The sequence below is a fragment of the Lathamus discolor genome, chromosome 5, assembly GCF_037157495.1.
Source record: "Lathamus discolor isolate bLatDis1 chromosome 5, bLatDis1.hap1, whole genome shotgun sequence".
NCBI lineage: Eukaryota > Metazoa > Chordata > Aves > Psittaciformes > Psittacidae > Lathamus > Lathamus discolor.
The window spans coordinates 123504568-123524808 of NC_088888.1; the positions used below are offsets into that span (position 1 = coordinate 123504568).

General features: G+C 45.6%; 1 protein-coding gene across 13 annotated transcripts in view; it reads right to left on the reverse strand.

The window, feature by feature from the left end:
* Nucleotides 1-20241, reverse strand: part of CCDC85A (coiled-coil domain containing 85A) — a 271108-nt gene that overhangs the window by 84018 nt on the left and 166849 nt on the right. For 7 of the 13 annotated variants that reach the window (XM_065682465.1, XM_065682466.1, XM_065682464.1 and 4 more), the window contains 2 exons: nt 12003-12163; nt 95-1010 (listed from right to left, as the gene is read on the reverse strand). In XM_065682465.1, the coding sequence (XP_065538537.1) occupies nt 95-1010; nt 12003-12056 (970 nt within the window). In that variant the 5' untranslated portion in view covers nt 12057-12163. Of the gene's footprint in view, nt 1-94; nt 1011-3638; nt 4689-12002; nt 12164-20241 lie in introns of those variants that run through there. The other 6 variants (XM_065682473.1, XM_065682463.1, XM_065682472.1 and 3 more) reach the window with 3 other exon arrangements.

Below are 20241 nucleotides of genomic sequence, written 5' to 3' on the forward strand. Positions count from 1 at the left end.
AAAATATTATTCCTTTTCCAGAAATAGCTGGAATTAGCACTGAAACTACCTTAGTAATTTTCAAAATGAGTTTTAACTAAAGGTATTGACCCACCATTCATTCCATTGTATATACTCCTGTGGTGAGGTGACAGGTCATCTGTTACTTGTCTCCTGAGGGTACCTTCTCTGCTACCTCCGCTGAGATGTTTGAGATGCTCTGGACTCCCTCCATAGTGTTGTTTGAGATGCTCAGGGCTCGTACCCCTCACTTTGTGGAGATGTTCTGTACTTCCACTCAGCGTGTGCTTTTGAAGATGATCTGGGCTGCCACTGCTGTGCTTTTGATGCTCAGGACTACTACCCGGCCTCTGCTTTTGAAAGTGTTCAGGGCTACTACTCAAAACATGCTTTGGGATAGTTTCTGGGCTGCTGCTGCTGTGCTTTTGTTGTTCAGGTGCTTTGACAATGGTTTTGTGATGCTCTGGACTCGGTCCTTTCAGGTGATGGTCAGGACTGCCAGAGCTCCTCGGCTTCTGCAGGTGCTCTGGGCTTATGCTACGGTGTTTCTGATGCTCAGGGCTTCCTTCACCCCGAGTTTTCTGGAGATGCTCTGGACTAGTACTTGGATGATGTTTATGATGGTCTGGACTATCTGTGCTTCCTGTGCTAGACGTACTACTCCCATCACCAACATCTCTGATGTAAGCACTTGTTGCAGTTAACTGGCACAGGCTGATCTGGCTGTCGATAGAGCTCCGACTGCCTGCTCCACCACCCTTCTCCTCATCCAGCAACACACACAATTCCTTCAGCTCCAGGTTCTCCTTAACCACTTCTTCTTGTCTCACTTCCAGTTCTTTCAGCTTCTGTAAGTATAAGGCAACCTCTTTGTGCATAATACTAGCGCTGTACCTGCCCAGTCTTTGCCATTCTCGGGACACCTTCTTGCCCTTCTGCCTGTCATCATCCAGAAAGCAGCAAAGGTCTCGCAGTTCTTGGTTATCTTCTTGCAGCTTCTGGTTGATATCCTTTAAGAGAAAAATTATCATGACAGAGAAGTGTATAAAAGAATAACATTATACAAGCTAGTGAACAGCCCTGCTATAAACTCATCCGCTAAGCATTCAAGCGAGGCACAAACAGTTGTGTGTGTAGATCTGGCAATATTATAACAACATCATGCTTCAAACAAAGCTGCTCCCCAGTAAAAAGCAACAATTGCCTGGAGCTAATCTAGAAGGGCTCAAAGACAAACTTGTGATACAGCATAAAAGTTTTGGATGTTTAATTCATTTTCATGCTAATCATGAGAATAATTTAGTTTCTGACTTAGCAAAGATCATCACCCCTCTCATGATGATCTCACTCCCCTGAGGTATATTCACCTGCAAGTTAGAGCTGAACAGAACTGCAAAGTACATCAGAAACTGTAATCTTGCTTAAATAATTACTTATTAACATTTATGCTCTCTGTTCCCTAAAGCAGATTCACATAGAAGGATGAACATTTGAGAGATTTAGAAAAACTGAGCCTTTTTGGCTTTGTTTCAGATTTGCATGACAGAACCTTGTCAGGCATTACTTAACCAGCACTGCTTCAACCACTCTGCAATAAAATAATCGGCTGTCACAGGTTTTTGTTAGGAGTGAAAATGAAGTACATGATTCCATGCCCTTCTCTGAGGGAGGAACAGTGTGAAGCAAATGCTCTGAAGCAAAAACGTTCAAGCTATTGCTACAGGAGAATAATGTGCCAAAGAAAACATCTTCAGTATTTTAGCCTCCTAGTTTTACTAAACTGGCTTGTGATCATATTTATCTTTCTCCCATCTAAATATTCATTCCTTCTTATGTAAGGCATGAGAAATAGAGATTAGCCACAACTGGTAAAAAATGAGCCTTTTGGAAGGACCAGTTTAACACTATTTCTTAAGAAAAGGAAGCTTTTGTAACTCTACTGCATGCATTTATCTGATCTTTGCCTCCAAACAACTTTGAACTTGACCAATTTCAACCCATATTTGACAAAGGAAAAATTTCAGGGAGGCTACAAGGTATCCTTTAAAATTTGGGCTGTGAAAGGGATTTTAAATGACCCCACAGTGGAATAAAACAGTTGTGGAAGCCCACAACCAGTCACTCGAAGGCAGGAGGTATCCAATCACTAAAACCAGGCACAGCTGCTCATTCTGACTCAGACCAGTTATTCCGCACAGGACAAAGGAGTGGATGTCCAGGCACCAACCCGGGGCTCAGGGACTCATTCTCCCTAATTCCTTTTCAAAGTTCCAGCTGAGGCATCTAAACAAAAGGTGGAAGTGAAACATCACTTAAGGAGTTTAGAATGGAGAGGCGAATTTGTCACTCCTTCCTACACATCTTGGTCTGTTTTGCTACTTATCTGGAAGACGCATAAATCTATATGATATCACCTTCACACATAGCCGTAATTCAGCTTACATTTAACACTTTAAGCTTTATTTTTACTAAGGTACTATCATGGATGGGTCTTTTCTACCCCCAGATTGTCAAAAAGTGGGAGGAGAGGCATACACACACACTTCTACTTTGCAGAACTTGGGACATAGGAACAATCTTCCCCCACATGCTATTTATTTTATTCCGTACTGTTATCAAAGATGCTTTCTCAATCTTTTAGTTGATTAAAGACATTCTGCAAGTCAAGAACTGCCTTCTAATGTACTCTTACATAATAATAATTCTAAAGCCCAATCTGCATCTCTGTTTCCCCTCTCTATCCCTCCAACCTCACCTCACTGAAGGAACTTCCTAAAGACAATGTCCTCTCTCAAAGCAACAAGGCATAAAAGGTTTTGTAGTCCTGCCTGCTTTAAGATAACTTTGTAGGTCTATAATACATGTGTGCATACTAAGGCAGAGGAATTATCTATAAATACTCACACTGTCTTCCCAATCCTTGGAATTGGGAAGGAAACATCAGTGACTATGCTCCTCATCCAACAAAAGAGTTCAGTTAAGAAGGGTTAAGTTACTACAGATTTGGTCTGCCCCTGACTGTAGCAGAAGCTACAGTACAATCAAAAATGGCTGGATCAGAGATGAGTTACCAGACATCTTTTTCAGACAATAAACTTGGGATTGGTTCTGATCATCCCAAAACAGAGCCCAGGGGTTTCCTACCATCTGCCACATGCTGCTCTGCAGCCTTGAGACGAGCAGCTCTCTCCAGCAGGCCATCAGACGAGTAAGTCATCTTAAGACAGTGACAGAAAACAGACTAAGCTACATAAAACCTTTTGAACGTCTACAGCTCCGCATGCTACTCTTCCAAGTACACTTTAAGGCAGGGTGGTTTAACCTGCCCCAAAAGCAATGAAGTCTAACACAAAGGTGACCAGACTTAACGGGTTTTATCAACCCAAAGTACACTGAGGCAGAGCATAAGAGAGCCATGCTCCACAGACTGCAGGAGAGCTGGTTGTGCTCTCCTAACCAGACCCTTCCTTGCCTTTTAAGCGGGCTCGAAGGCTACTTATTCACTCCAGCCCTTGTTCACTTTCCGATGGACCCTCGATAACGGCTCCTCCCAGAGCATCCACCTGCTGAGACCGCTGCCGGCGGGACACCGAGACATGGCAGCAGCTTCGGGGCTCCCACCCTGCCCACCCCGCTACCTTCAAGCCGCGGATCTCGCCGAGGTGGAGCTGAAGGCGGCGGTTCACCTCGCGGATGAGGTTGCTGTGGTCCAGCATCGCGCTCATCTTCTCGGCTTCGGCTCGGCGGAGGCTGCGGATCAGCTCCTCCTTGCTCCACTTGAGCAGTTCCTCGTCCGACACCTTGGACAAGTCCTCGGCCGGCGCTGCCCCGCAACTTTCCGACGCCACTTTGGACATGGTGGTACCCGCGGAGGGGACACCCACCGACCGGGGGCTACAACCCCTCTGGGGCCGCCCCACCGCCGCGGCGCGCAGGGGAAAGGGCGAGCGCGGAGCTCGCCGGCCGCTCCCGCGGAGGCACCCCCGGCTCCAGCGCCCGGGACGGCTGGGCCGGGCGAGGGGTTACGAAGGGAATCGCTCCCGGGTCCAGAGAGCGGATCCTGGAAAACCGGAGGAAGAGAAGGAGGAAAGGGTGTGGAGGAAGCCGAGCCACAGGCTGGGGAGCAAACTTCCCCCGTCGAGAAGGAGGAAAAACACGAAATAAAGGGAAAAAGAGAAGGAGAAGCGGGACAAGCCCGGCTCTTTCAACAGGTCAGCGGTCCTCCTACCCGCTGCCGCGCCGGGGCTGCCGTGCCTCTCACGGTAACCGCCGCCCCTGTGCTGCGCGATGCGGGCGCGGAGGCTGCGGGGTCCCGAGCGAGCGCTCCATGGCGATGGTCGGTGTGGGTCGGTGTGGGTCGGTGTGGGTCGGTCTGTGTCCGTCGGTCGGGCGGTCCCCGCCGCAGCGGGAGGAGCGGCAGTGCCGGGCGCGGGGCTGCTCGCGGCTTTTCACACGTGCGGGAGGGGGGACGGCGCTGTCCCCGCACGGCTCGCGGGCGCCACCTGCCGCTCACCGCCGGGCGGGGGCTGCCCCGCTGCGGGGCGGAGCGGGCCCGGTTGACACCGCCGGTACCTGCCTCCCGCAGCACAGGGGCCGGGCTGAGAGCACCGCGGGCGCTGCTCGGGGGAGCCCCGTGGCAGGGAGCTGCCGGGGCTGCCCCCCCTCACGCCGCAGACCGGCCCCCGGTGCTCCAGGGAGCAGCTTCGCACCGGGAAACGGGGGTGCAGAGGCAGCCGCCCGCCGCTCAGCCCGCTCCCCGCGCCGGGCGGGAGGGGAGGGCGCATTACATCACCGGCAGCCAGCGCCGCCTCGGCTGTACGGAGCTGTGACCAGACAGAACTAGACACAGCCCCTCAGTGCAACTCTTCACCCGAGCTGAAGGTCGCCTGAGCTCCCGGCAGGAATCAGGACGGGGATGTTCGCATTTCCTCCTTCAGAACACTCAGTGGCGGTGCTGCGAGAGGTTTACATGTCCCGGTTTGCTCGGAGATACAGACTCTACATACATCCACCTTGCTGATGATTTGAGAATGGAACGTGATATTTCATTCATGCTGCTTACAAAGACAGATGATACGATGTAGTTCATACTGGATGAACTGGAACTAGTAGGTGCATAATTGGCTAAATTCCCATTTTTTAATCACTCTGAGCAATCCCCTGCGGGCAGAGGAGAGTGCTTCCCTCCATGGGCTCTTACCACCTCCAATTTCAGTATTCCATAATTACTCAGCATGAAAGATTCCAGGCTCTGGAGGGGGAAAATGTAAAGTGCTGGATATTCGGGGCTGCAGATGCCACGGCTGCAGCCCCATGAGTAGGCCCGGCCCTGCAGGAGCTGCACAACACCTGCCCGGTCAGTCCCTGTCCCTGTCCCTGTCACTGTCCCAGGTGGCTCCTGTGGCATTTTGCTGCCTCAGGCAGGGAGAGCAGCCCATGCCACAGGATCACATAGCCAAGGGTTATTTTCTAATCCAGTCCTATTTAAAAGTTGCAAGAATGGTCAAATCAAACACTATTTAGTCCTTTGTTCTTTTCCCCAGACTATCAGCTGTATTTTCATCACAATCAGAGTTCTGTTCCTATCCATCTCAGGCTACACTTTGCATTTCCACTATGCCGACCAGTCCAACGCATTTTCCCTTCCCAAGCACATTCAGAGATGCTCTGTCCATTGATCCGCTTCTCATGTACCTCCAGTTTCCCAGCTAGGTGCCAGACCCTGCTCTGAGCCGGTATGATCCGGTATGACCACCTTGTGCTCCTACCAGTCACTTGCCAAAGCCCCATTTTGGGTACATACCACCACGGGTACAGGCTGCCACACAAGGAGAATCACCCTACTACAAACAGAACCTGTACCAAGCTGCAGTATGAACTCTGATGTCCACCACGGTCAACAAGGGTTCCAGCAGAGCATGGAGCTCTGCCATCATGAAATCCCATTTCCCAGTCAGCACTAAGTATTGTGTGAAATATTTATTTTCTCTGAAAACTCCATCACTCCCTTAAATCCTCTGAATACTTTTCCCCACTCGAAAGAACAAAGCTGTAGATAAAAGCATCTGACCAGTCACAACAAAAATACTGTAAAAGGCCATGAAAAGGAGCTGTCATCTTTCATGCCCAAATATATTTCATTTTAATGCAACGCAAAAAGAACAGCTTGGGGAAAAGGCAGCAATAAATGAAGGCTGTTCTTATTCCTCTAATTCAGCAGTATGTTAGTTGAAAGGTCAGATGATGCTGGAATTTTAAAAGTTCAAATGTATTTCTTTCCATGGAATCAGCTGTTGTCTGAAAAATGCCTGATAATTTTTAACCCAAAAGCTTTAGGAAAGAATGTCCCCTTGCCTCGACTCAGTGTTAATGGTGTTTCTCAGGAGTAGCACTCCATAGTTTCTGATCATGGGGTGCCATGGAAAGCACGGATTCAAGAAGCACAGCTTCAGAAAACAACACATTCTCCAAAAGTCTGCGATTCCTCCACATTTGTGTCTTCAGGGGGCACGGGTTTATTGTATAGACGTGAACTTCCAGGACCTAAAGGGCCAACAAGAAACCTGGAGACAAGGGCCTGTAGGGACAGGCCAAGGGGAATGGCTTGAACCTGCCCGAGGAGAGACTGAGCTGAGCTCTTAGGCAGAAGCTCTTCCCTGTGAGGGTGCTGAGGCACTGGCACAGGGTGCCCAGAGAAGCTGTGGCTGCCCCATCCCTGGCAGTGCTCAAGGCCAGGTTGGACACAAGGGCTTGGAGCAAGCTGCTCCAGTGGAAGGGATCCCTGCCTGTGGCAGTGGCTGGAGCTGGGTGAGCTTTAAGCTCCCTTCCAACACAAACCAGGCTGGGATTCTATGAAACACAAAAGGAGAATTCATAAAGTGTGACCATTAGAAATAGTTAAATAAAGTCAAACTTCCAAAGTTTGGGAGAAATGTAGCTCTAATAATGGAACCAAAGCCTAGCAAGCGGAACTAATCTGTAATGCTTCTATAAGGAGAGCATCTAATTTCACACTCACGCTTGTGTAACAAGATCAAACAGAGAGTGGGAAGTGTGATATAATTATTCCATCTTCTGGCAATTTTAAAACTTTACTTTCAGATAGTCCATCTTCTGCTCAAACACTGAGCACTTCAGAGAATCACAGAATCAACCAGGTTGGAAAAGACCTGTAAGATCATCAAGTCCAACCTTTACTCCAGCACTGCTGAGGCCACCACTAACCCATGGCACTGAGGGCCTCGTCCACACCATCCGTGAACACTTGCAGGGCCGGTGCCTGCAGCCCCGCCCTGGGCAGCCTGTTCCAGTGCCTGAACACCCTTTGGGGAAGGGATTGTTCCTCAGCTCCATCTAAACCTCCCCTGGTGCAGCTTGAGGCCATCTGCCAAATGCCAGCAGCAATGTGGGCCCACATCTAATTAGCTCTCCATAGCTGACCATGGTTTGCCAGCTCCATAACATGTTCACTGCAGTGTCCTGCTCACCTCTGGGCATGCGGACAGGTACTAGCAAATTCTTTTGTGAGTCCTTGAGGACTCACTGGCCCTTCATCGCCCCTTGCAGGCCATCTAGTACTTCAAAGTCTCTGATCGCTGGGAGGAGTCTCTAATTATTACAGCCAGTCATAATTACACAGTGATTTTAAAAACACTTTTGGACATTTCCAATGAGGTCCTAAAGCTGTTCAAGAGCTCTCTGCCAAAAATGTGTCATAGCAAATGAATGCCTTCATAGCAGTCATGTTACAAAGATGGCTAAACTGTTTTTGTTCAGACTTTCCAAAAATACTTGTGAGAAGAGTTTAGACTTCAAAAATGTCATTCCCAGATTGGAAGGAAGTGGAAAGAGCTTTACAAATGAAAAGTTCAAGTAATTTTAGTTACTGTTGCTTCTAGATTTCTACCCATCATTCATGTGTCTGTGGCTGACACCCAACACAGCATCACCCACCCTGGCTGGTCTCTAATCCTAGCCCACAAATTCTCCAGTGGCTCATCACCCATCCCTAGGCAGATCTCCACACCTTCCCACTAGATGACTTCTCCTCCTCTCCTTTCCATCCTGTCCTTCGTAAAGAGCATCTATCCATCTGTGTCAGGACCCAGTCACATGAGCTATCCCACCATGCCTCCATGATCCCAATGAAATCATAGCCCTGGAGCTGCACACAGACCTAATTCCTCCTGTCTGTTCCCCATGCCATCTGCATTAGCATACAGGCATTCCAAAGAGGCACTCGGTTGTTCTGATTTCCCAGGAAAGGCAGTAGAGCTTCCCCTGCAATGACGTCCTCTCAGCACCTCCTTACTTAAGTGCACATGCTTTACGTGGACACCCTTCAGTCCTGTATGTAATTCCTGATATCTCTTCTATCCACATAACTATGCATCCCCTGCTTACCAGCCTGGTCTACCATTTGCTCACTTGTCTGTCATCAGCTCTCTCCTGTCCATCCCATCAACAGATTTGCCAGAATGTTGGAAAAAATGCTTTTGCCTAATTTGGTCAGGTGGATCCCATCTCCTTCTATTGGTCCTTAACACTCACAGAGGATCCCATGGACATACAAGCCAAATCCCTGCTTTCACACTACCTGTGCAAGTACTTGTTGACCACAGGATCCATCCACTCCTCCTTCAGCTCTTTCACCATAGGAGTCTTCATTTTCCAACTTGACAAGCTCAGACTCTCATTTATTCACTACACCAGTATAAATTGGATTAATGCATTCACATAAAAACATTTTACAATAGAATATAGAACAGCTTTCCCTAATGGAGTCTTCTGCTTCTATATATAGAGGTTAATAAACTCACACCAGGCAGTCCCTATAATATTTTCTACTTCATTGCACACCCACTACTATCACACAGGGGACTATATTATGGAATGCCATTGAGCTAAAGCTGGCCAGAAACAAAATCCTTCCTTACAGACACCTTCATATCCAAAATATTTACAGATGGAATCCTTGTCTTTTGCTCCTGACTTCATGATAGGCAAAAGTGAACAGCCAGCATCCAGCAAATCCACACTTCCTTATGTCCGCAACCCAACATGAACTATACTCACACTCTCTGGCTTAAACCCATTGTTAAGGCAGGGTTTATTTATACTGTTTCCCTTAATATATTTGCAACAGGTAGAGATACCCAAACACAGTTCCTGCTTTAAGTGAGATTAAAGAGAGTATGTTATGTGAAAGGGTTGGTTTTCCAAAGCTCTTGTACTCACGTGCCCTGGGCATTTCAGAATGCCTCTCTATGCCATTCTCTACTATAAGACAGTTTCATTTTTGACCTCTCTCCTGAACAACACTGCAGACAAACATCAAGCACAGCACCACAGCAAAGCTGCTGCACCACAAAGAGCTGCAGGAAGTGAAAAAGGGGAGTAACCAGCAGAAACTACAGACCCCTGGGACAAGGCTAGTGACATAAGGGCAAACTCTGCAGTACTTCAGCCCTCTTCATAAAGCACAGAATAGTCTGTGTTGGAAGGGACCTTAAAGCTCATCCAGTCCCAAACCCCTGCCATGGGCAGGGACACCTTCCACTACAGTAGGTTGCTACAAGCCCCTTCCAACCTGGCCTTGAACACTTCTCTTGCTGATGTTTCAGCTTTCTTGCAACCTAGATGAGAAGCAATTCCACAAATACGGATTTCCAGTGCAACTACCAGCATTCTTTCAAACTAGGCAACATGCAGTTTTCTCATCTTAGAAATAATCAAAAGCTCAGCTTGAGTTCATCATTGGGCTTTTTAAAACTTCAGAAAGTTTAAACTTTAAACCCGTTAATTAATTACCTATGGTAGTTCCTATCTTTCTGTCAGAAAAAATGAAATAAAAGCTTTTTACCTCTTTAAATTGTTGAAAAGTTTATTTCCTTTTTTCAAAATTAAGAATTTCTCCCAAAACAAAGTTTGCTCTGAACTCTCTCCTACAGCCACCTACATGATCTGGTTATGTGCAACCCCATGGTGAGCTGGATCAGCTTCAGGACTCAATAAAATCAATCATAACCCAAAAATCAACCACTTAAAATAATGAGTGCTTCTGCAGTGGATGATTGCGCTGATCTGGCTCACAGGACTTGTATTACCTGCAAGGGAGGGAATACAGGACCTCAGGGACAGAGGTGGAGCAACAGCATCCCTGTTGATGGCAGCTTTCATTCAGAGCAGATTAAACACGGGGTGACAGTGAGCCTTCACAACAGCCACCAAAGACACCCTAGATGAGAGGAGCAGAGAGCAATCAGCACTTCCTGCTGGGGTTCTTGTGGCTCAGCCAGGCTAGCAGATTTGACTTGCAATATACCACAGAATGAAAAGTCCTGGGAGTTCTTATATGGGCATTTTGCTCTTTCAGTTGGAAAACTGACTGGAGGCTTTTGCAGCTCTCCTCCAGGACAATCCTGTGGTCTCCGTTACTCCCAGGAGGTGCCAGGAAAAGATACTGCCACTCAAAGTGACTTAGAAATTGCCTTTGCAGGTCTGGGCCAATATCCTAAACCTGTGCGGTACTTTCAGTGAGGTACATGGAAATGAACGTGTTTTATAGCTGCTCAAGGTTAAATCAGTGGTTGTGTGACTGATCCTTAGAGACAAAATAAAACACAGGAATAGGCGCCTTTCCAACTCAGCAGAAATCATACCTGAAACAGTAACTTCAAGTCATCCGATGATGTTAGAATGAAATCATTAATTACAACATTTTTATGGGGCTGATTTTATCGAGGAGTTTGTCAACTTGTCTACAGCTAATAGTTTGTTCTGGCTGGGATCCAACACAGAGGCATAACCAGAGCATCTGTGGGTTTGTTTTAATTGTACTCCTGTTCATCGTTTCGGTAAAACTGGACTTTGGTTTGTGTTCATATTGGATTAGGGAGTTAATGAGAGGCCAGATGCTTCTTTCCACTCTTGCTGATGGAAGCAGATGACTATGTATCTTCTCTATGTGCACGTCCTACAGCATAATCCTTTGCTTTTCCTGACCCCACAAGAGTGGCAAATACTGGTACAATCTACAGGGATGAAGATGGAGATCTCTGTCCTCCTTCGAGATACCAGTATAACTGTGGGAAAGTGCACTTTTTAGCATTTACAACATACTTAGTAACCACAAGCTCTGGAATGAGATTAAGGTAAGGTAAGGTAAATCCTTATTAAAAAATGAGATGTTTTGGAAATTAAGCAATACCATGCAGGAAGAAAGGCACCACTGTCTGGAAGGAGCAACATGGAAAATGCCCTGTTGGACACCAAATACTTTACAGGAGCTTTTCTTCTCCTTCCCCCCTTCCTTCTTATGTCCTTTTTTCAAGTTTAAGATCTGGTATCATGAGTGAAAACTGACACAAATTGACTAGAGTAGTGGGTTCCTTAATAACTGCACAAAAACAAGTACTCATAGACTCCATGTCCGTTCACATAAGCCATCAAATCAAATAAGCCCCACTTCCTAACTCCTAAGAAACATGATGTCAAACAGCTACCTAATGAAAAGGAAAGTGTCCAGACTCCATCATCATCTCCCTGAATCTATGAGACAAAAGATTGTATTTTTAAGCTAAAAGTTTCTTTTCAATCTGCCCCTTCAGTGGCATTATTCTTATAACTAGTTAATTAAGCCTTTTTTATGAAAAAGAGATTATTCACTGTATTTTTATAAAGCTATGTGTGCTTAAATAAAACTAATCAGCAACAAGAGTATATGGGACGGATCTCACTGTAACACTCTGTAACAGTGGTCTGTAACACAGTGCATTTCATTTAGAACCATCTCCATTTATCCCAAAACATCTAAATCAGTCACCCACCCACCCATTCTGGCTGCCACATGGCTACATGATGGACTCATACCCACCTCCTCCCTTGGTACAGGGATATTTTGTAAATAGACTTTGGAGTTTCCACAAACCTCCCCAAAACTCACTTGTTGTCTGCAGTAAGGTGGGTTTTGGGAAATCCCTGGTTATTTGTCCATCACTTACCCCTTTGCCAGAGAGACACGCAGCAGGATTACACCAAAGACAATTTCTCTCCATCTCTTGCTGCTTCACAGGGACAGCTTCCAGAATGGAGCTTGGTAGGAAACAATTCCAGGGATATCTTACTTCCCATTCGGAGGTGTCCACATCTTTACTAGGATGACCTAGTCACAGAGAAGCAAAACAAGATTATTTTGAAGATTTCCCTAGATTCACTCTAAATACTAGACTAGCTTAACAATACAAACAAAACCATTCTCCCCAGCCATGCATTGATTCTTGAGCACAGAATTGGAAACCAAGTAATGAAAGCAAAGCATAAAACCAAGGAACACACACTGAAGACATTTGCACATCGGTCCACATCAGCCTCATATCCTCACTGTAACTCTGAGTTCACCAACAGCACTTCTCAAAGACAGTGGTCAGACCACAGCATCCAGAGTGCCATGCATGTGATAACGCTTTGAAATTCTTTACTGGTTTGTGGCCACTGAAATATGTGTATACATATTAATGTGCAGTACCACGCTTGGAAGAAAGGGGTAACAGTAATGGGAAAGGCAGCTCAGGAGGTTATTGAATGAACAGTGATTCCCACAGATCACCTTCCTCTGCAACTTTCATCTGCAGGAGCAGAGTCTTTAGTTATTCTGCTGATTCCTCTCAGCAGGAAGAATCCATTTAATATTTAATTAAGCTGTGTTCAATATATTAGGTAATTGTACTATTCTAGTGCTGGCTTAACATTATATTCTGTATCATAACATTCTGTACAACACACCATTGCTATGATATGTGCTTTATTGGCGATTTTGTTCTATGTGCTTATGAACAGTAAAAGCAAAAAGAAAATGAACAACTAAACCAGGACTTCTGTGTGTACTGCTTTTAGCTATTATTATCAATTCAAGAAGAGATGCCCAAACTCGGGAAACTGCTGGTGCACTAATAGGTGGGCATTGAAGTGAGGGGTTTTTTGCCTGGCTGGCTTTTTAAGTGGAGCAGGAATTCACTGGTAGAGAAAATCCCACTGTACGGCATAGCCACAGGCCTGAGAGGCCACAGTGGAGGTTTTAAACTAAGTGAAACAGAGAGGGGACAATTTGGTGATTCTAAGAAAGGCCATTTAACCAAAGTACAGCACAAACCATTGCTTCAGAACTCCAGCAAAACTTTGCAGACCTCAGCTAATCCCCAGCAATTAGGGATGACACACACTGTAATGTTTGGAATATTCAGGGGGGAGAAAGGAAAGAGAATCAAATTGCTGTAGTTTACCACAGCTGAGGTATGACAATTGCCAAGGGCAAGCGCTTCTGAAGATAAACTGATAGGCTACAGTTGACACAATTGCTTCTGACAAGGAAATATTAGAGACAAACCCCAACCCCAATCTTCAGGGGATGAGTATTTGCTCTGTTTGTAACATTAGACAAACAATGAGCACAAAGCAAGATCACTGCATGGGAAATTCTTGCAACTGCAGCACCACGTGAAATGAAAGAGGATCTAATCCAGAAACTTGATTTCTTGGGCTGACACAGCAAACATTCAGCAAAGGTTAAATCAAAGATTGTAACTCCCTAATATCTAAAGAGAGGGGCAATCAGATTCAGTCCTATGAAACAGGAACTACTGCCACTATGTAAGACCACAGAACAGAATGCTATGATAAAAAAGGGACAAATCTCAACATTTTTGATCAGGAACTCAGCACTGTGGAAGCAGACAGTTGTTAGATGCTTTAGGGTTTTTCCCAAAGCCCACTGGCTTCAATAGGTGACTTCCCATTATTTCCAAGGAGTACCAAGGTTGGTACCCTGCTCAATTAGTTACCTATCAGCCTTATTCCTGATCTCTTAGTAGAACTAGGCTGATAGAAGAAGAAAATCAGTGTTTTATAAGGACTAAACCCAAAACATTGTGAAGATATGCAGAAGACAGAGCCTTGTAGCAAGCAGCATGGGAAGATTTGCCAGCTGCCCAACTACTGTTCTGGAAACAAAGCAGGTTCTGGAACTAGAGCATCTACAGCTTTACACAAAGCCACAAAGTTCCTGATCTTGCAGGGGGATGGGGAGAAGCAGTTTGGGCTAAATTGAAAGGAAAACTTCCAGAAGGTTTTCTTCCAAGAGGATCAGATTGGATGCTTCCTTCAAAGCAGTTACTTATAAATAAATAAATGAGGCTTAATAGAAACAGTTATTTTCCATACATCCTTCTGAACAACAGGCAAGAAAGAAGGACAAGGTCAGCAGGTTTTGTCACTATTACAGAAACAGAAAGAAAAACCCTACAACCAGATACTGTTAAAGATGCTGTTGGTTTAAAGCCAGCTCCCCTTCTTCAAAGGGTGACAGAAACATGCTGGCCCCATAGGGAAACTGAGAATCTTCTCATTGTTGTGCTATAATCCTCTTGTTTCTGGTCTTCCAGGGGCATAAATTACTGCTTAGCACTATGACACATCCTTTTGTAGAAATACCAGACTGGATGGTATACGCCTAGTCTTAGACAAGGATAATTTTAAGGCAGAGGGAAGCCATCAGAGGCACGTGTTCATGTAGCACAAACATATTTATGTCTCCATCCACATAAACAAGGTCTGATTTGTATGCGTTGGCACTGCAGCTGCTCACTTCCCCAGCATTCTGAGGATAATGTGTGGTCTGAAATCATACTCTTTAAGTTTACACTCAATAATCCAATTAAAACGTACAAGAGCTAATTAAACCTAATGGATAACGATAGTAACAATAGCACGTAGTAATGTATAGCATTTTCTATCTTCGATGCACTTTACAGGCATTAACTAATTAATGGATAACATGAATTTAAAAATCAATGCCTGAGCAGAGCATATGATTAGAATTAACATCTCAATTACTCTCCTTCTCTGACCACTACGTTTACAAAAGGCTTCTTATTTCTCTGCACGTATTTATCATAATTAAAAAGGATTCTCTACAACTTATTAGAAAGTAATTACTGAGTTTCTGAACCATCCTATGCCCTCAATGAGGAGTCACATGGAAGTCTTCCACAAGGAGGAATTGAAGCTTTCAGAAACACAAACCGAAGACCCATTTTGGCAACTCATCTTCCCCTGTTGCCAATTTAAAGCTCACAGTTTAAAATTACTTCCTTTCAACATCTCTTGGGTTTGTGGCTGATGGATTGACCTTTTGGAGAAAGGAAAAGATTCCTTCTGGGTTTTTTTGCAGGCCACTGGCCCACAGGGATGTCAGTGCCTGGATAACTCCCAGTTATTAAATATTTGCAATAGCTTTCAAGGGTTTTCAGATACTAAAACCAAACCAAAACTCCCCAAAGCCATAAGCACCCACATACAGTAGCTGTCAAACACAGCCTACAATGAAAAGGCACCTCCCTCAGCTGCTGGGGTAAATGCATTTGCCTTTTCTCCACAACAACACTTTGCAGCCCAGGGTTTCTGTGCTGATTCCTTCCTACCACTGCCCTCTCCATCTGCAGAGGCTTTCACTTTGTCCTCCTGCTGCTCCACATACCTTTTTAATGAAAATTAATTCATAGCGCAGCATTTTCCCTGCTAGATGTGTAGGCTGAGACTCTCTTTGCTCTGCTGTTCTCCCTCTTTCTTTATGGACCAATGCAAATTGCCCAGCTTGAGTTTTCTGTAAGAATCTCTTTTTTTCCACACATCCCTGCATAACTGTCAAGCATTAAGTTTGAACTTGTAAGCGTAGAGGGACAAAAGCATTTATCCATCCTGCTACCTCTTTCAAATGGCTTTTCTGCTCCTGTCTTAACTCTTAGCCAGCTGGAGAAGCCTCTGAGTAGCTGGTACCATTCTAATGTGTCTTCTTTGGTCCTAGTTACATGTTTGCAATCAATAAAATCGATAGCACACTTCTCATGATTTCCCTATTACATCAGTATTGATCTAGTGCTTCCAGTGAACAGGCTGAGGTGACAGAGAAAGGGGAGCACAACAGTGAAAGCCAAACAGGAATCACTCAAACCCTGCTGAATACAGGTCCTACTAAAAATTCAATTATCAGGTTCCTTTTTTCATTGAAATTAATAAAATACCCATAAATGTCTAAGAGGAAAGGCCAGCACTGACTCTAATCTTGCTCTTTACATCTTTTGCTTCTGACTAATAGGGCTGCAAATATCCATTCTTGTGTTAATTAATTTTTATAATCATTATTCTTTAAAATGGAATATTTCTTTCATTTAGAGAGAAGCTACCTGCTGAGATCTACCTACTGATAATTCAAGCTCATTGCGTTTACTTTCAGCCCTGAAAAAAAATCTGTACAACCATGAAGACAAGGTTTAATCAAAATGCAACTGGCCACTTCAGAAAAGCATCTCTGTACACACTGCACAAGAAAGAGTTGTGTTAATGAAGCTTTCTGGACCTTGGATGGAAATTCGCATTGGTAATGCTCACTAGCAGGATGGTCCTAAACCCTTACTAGTATCGCCACGGAAGATTTTACAATAACAGCACTGAAGCAAGGGGGTTGATATAGGCAAAAAAAATCCAGGGCCATTACTGCCACACTGAGACATATCTCTGAAGCTGAAACATTTGGTTGCTGTAATGTAGGAATCAGATTTAATAACAAGATTTTGTAGGCAAGCAGAAGATGGAATGATTCCTGGTACTCAGAGATGAAGCCCACCCCAGGAACCCACCTGAATCCATCCATGTGTGCAGCACCCACTGCTCCTACTACAGCTCTGTGACCTATGAAGAAGATACCGAGGGAAAACCATCCAGAAAACATTTTTAGAAGAGCAAGAGGGTTTGTTTTACCTTGCTAGGCTTGGGAGAGCTGCTGGAGAATGAATGAGCACTGGAGAGGAACCGTGCTCTGAGCCTAAGAGATGATTTTTAGACAAGATTCAGGCACTGTCCCAGAGCAAGAGGAAATTTCCATTGCTGTTAGTACTGGATGTCATCTGGGTAAAGGCTTTCCTCAGCTACCTCCTTCCCACTGCCTTTCACAAGTTCTGCACTTACAAAAAGCAGCACAAACCTGAAGGCTGCAGGAAATGCAAAGTACTTTTATAAGAATGTTCTAAGGGAAAGAGGGATCACACAGAGAAATATTTCATCAGAAATATAGCCTCATAACTATCCCATTTTACTTTTCCATTTAGCATTTCTACCCACCTGCTCTCCCACCCACACATCCCCCAGCACTATTAATGCTTATGAAAGAGCATTAAGTTTCATAATAAAGAATGTTTTTTGTCCATTATCTAGAGAATAATACACTTCATTCAATATGTTCTCTTCAAGAGAAAGGCATTTGGTCTGCTGTAACTAGATGCTCCTGCTCAGGACAATACATTGCACTGAACTACCTGGTTTCCTTTTTGATTTATATAGGGTACAGAACAGCTCTGCCTGGAGACAGTGATTTCCTTGTGGTGATGCTCACCCACAGACAGCTGACGTGCTTTCATTACATATCATCATCCTATACCATGTGTTACGTGTAGAACAAGGAGATATATTTTTGCTCCTCAAAGCCGATTCTGTTCTTTTTTTCATCTCATTACTGAAAAGACAGATGTGCTAAAGCTCAGGTTTTTGTCCTCAAAACTTACTTCACAGATATGCTCTGCTGCCATTTATTGTTTGCTTCTGGAAAGTTCTTTATTACCCAAAAGTTTGGTCACTAAATCATATGCCTCCAAAACAACCTAAATAACCATTTGCTTATGCTAAGGTTAAAGCCAGACTACAAATTTAGGATTCAGTTGTGGAGCCAGGGATTTCAGGTGACAGGGCTTTACCCATAGTGCCTCCAGTGCTTTTCATTCCTACATGCCTAATGTCCAGACTGAATTTATATAATCATAAGGAAATTTATATCTATTTTAGGGAAATAACTAAGGAAATACAGCTTGAATGTCACAAGGCTGAAAGTGGGTGCCTGCTGGATAGGATATGGCACTGTGGTTTGGCTCCCCAGACCCTGACACCCACTGAGCCAGGAAGACTGCCTAAGGATTTAATGAGAGGCAACAGAGATCTTACTTGTGAGAATCCTCAGAGAACATCCAGCAAGGAGGGGACAGTCCCTAAATAGCACTCCCCTCAACCGCGATAAACAGCTGCATAGCAGCCTCATCTGTCCATGAGAAGTACTGCACGCGAAGCAGGGAAATCCTCAGCGGTGACTTCAGTCAGCCCAGCGAATTTTGTGTATTTGTTATTTAGTGAATATTACTTAAAAACAAACCAAAAGCCCCAAAACCGAGCTACTCATTGACACTTTCAGAAACAACTCCAGTGTGTTAGCACTCGTCTCCACGGGCTGTGAACCCCTGCAGGGCCGGTGCCTGCAGCCCTGCCCTGGGCAGCCTGTTCCAATGCCTGAGCACCCTCTGGGGCAGGAATTGTTCCTCAGCTCCATCTAAACCTGCCCTGGGGCAGCTTGAGGCCGGTTCCTCTTGTCCCATCCCTTGTTCCTTGGGAGCAGAGCCCAGCCCCTCCTGGCTCCATCCTCCTGTCAGGCACTTGTAGGGAGCCATCAGGTCCCCCCTGAGCCTTCAATTCTCCATCTGAACCCCCCAGGTCCCTCAACCGCTCCCCATCACCGCTGTGCTCCAGGCCCTGCACCAGCTCTGTTCCCTTCTCTGGCCCCGCTCCAGCCCCTCAATGTCTCTCTCGCAGTGAGGGGCCCAGAGCTGAACCCAGGATTCGAGGTGAACCATGTCACTGAGGGCCTCATTTACACCATTCTTGACCACTCGCAGGGGCTGCAGTCACCCCCAGTTCAAAATACCTTTCCCCTGTGCCAGCCAGCGCCCCGGCCTGAGCCGCCTTCACGCTTGCTTGCTCTCTCAACCCAATCTCCTCACGATTCGCACCAGCGGATGACGGCGGCCGCCGTTGCCCCGAGTCCCATGAGGGAGCCAAGGGCTGCACCGCCTGCCCCGGCTATCAAAGTGGCCGGGCCCAGGGAAGCCGGGCCCGGGCTCCTGCCTCACCCCGAACCGGGGCCGCAAAACCGGCGGGGAAGCGGCCGCGGCTCCGGCCCGCGGGAGGGCGGCCGGCAGGTGGCGCCCGCACACAGCCGTTACACCACGGCCCAACGGCCGCTCCGCGAGCCTGTGCGTACATGTATACGTACAGGTACACCTATATACACCTATATACACCTATATACACATATATACACACCTATATATACATATATACACACACATTCCCACCTATATACACCTATATACACACCTATATACACCTATATACACACCTATATATACCTATATACACACCTATATATACATACACACCTATATACACACATATACACACCTATATATACATATATACACACCTATATACACACATATACACATATATACACATATATACACACATATACACACATATACACACCTATATACACATATATACACACCTATATACACATATATACACACCTGTATATACCTATATACACACCTATATACACATATATACACACCTATATATACCTATATACACACCTATATATACCTATATACACATATATACACACCTATATACACACATATACACACCTATATATACATATATGTACACCTATATATACATATATGTACACATATATACACACCTATATATACATATATGTACACCTATATATACATATATGTACACCTATATACACATATATACACACTTATATACACGTATACACACATATCAGGAGCCTCCCCAGCCACCTGACTCCCTCCTCCTCAGTCCCCGCAGCACAAAGGGGCTTTACCTCAGCCCCGGCTTCTTCCCCGCTCTTGGGACCTTCCGGAGCCGTGTGGGGGCTGCACCGAGTGTCCCCCCAGCGCCTGGCGCCGTGCGGCGGCACTGGCGAGGGGACACCGCACCATGGGGGGTCAGCCCTACGGGTGCCCATGGCCACGGGCACCTGGGGCACCCCGGGCACCTTGCACCCTCCAGCTCTGGCGAGCGGCCTGTGCCTCAGGTGAACGTGGTGGCCTGGCTGACACGGCACTTTGTTGTTGATAAAGAGCCACTTCCATCAGTGGCAGGGAGGCTTACCAAGAATCTACTGTCATTTTACAGGGTTTCCTCTCCATAGGCTCTGCTTCACTGCCTGGATGCAGGTATTGATAACAGTGGTTCATGCATCTGACAAGTTTAAGGATCTCTTAAACGTACAAATCGCAGCTTCCAAAGTCCTCTGATGGAAGCAGGAACTTC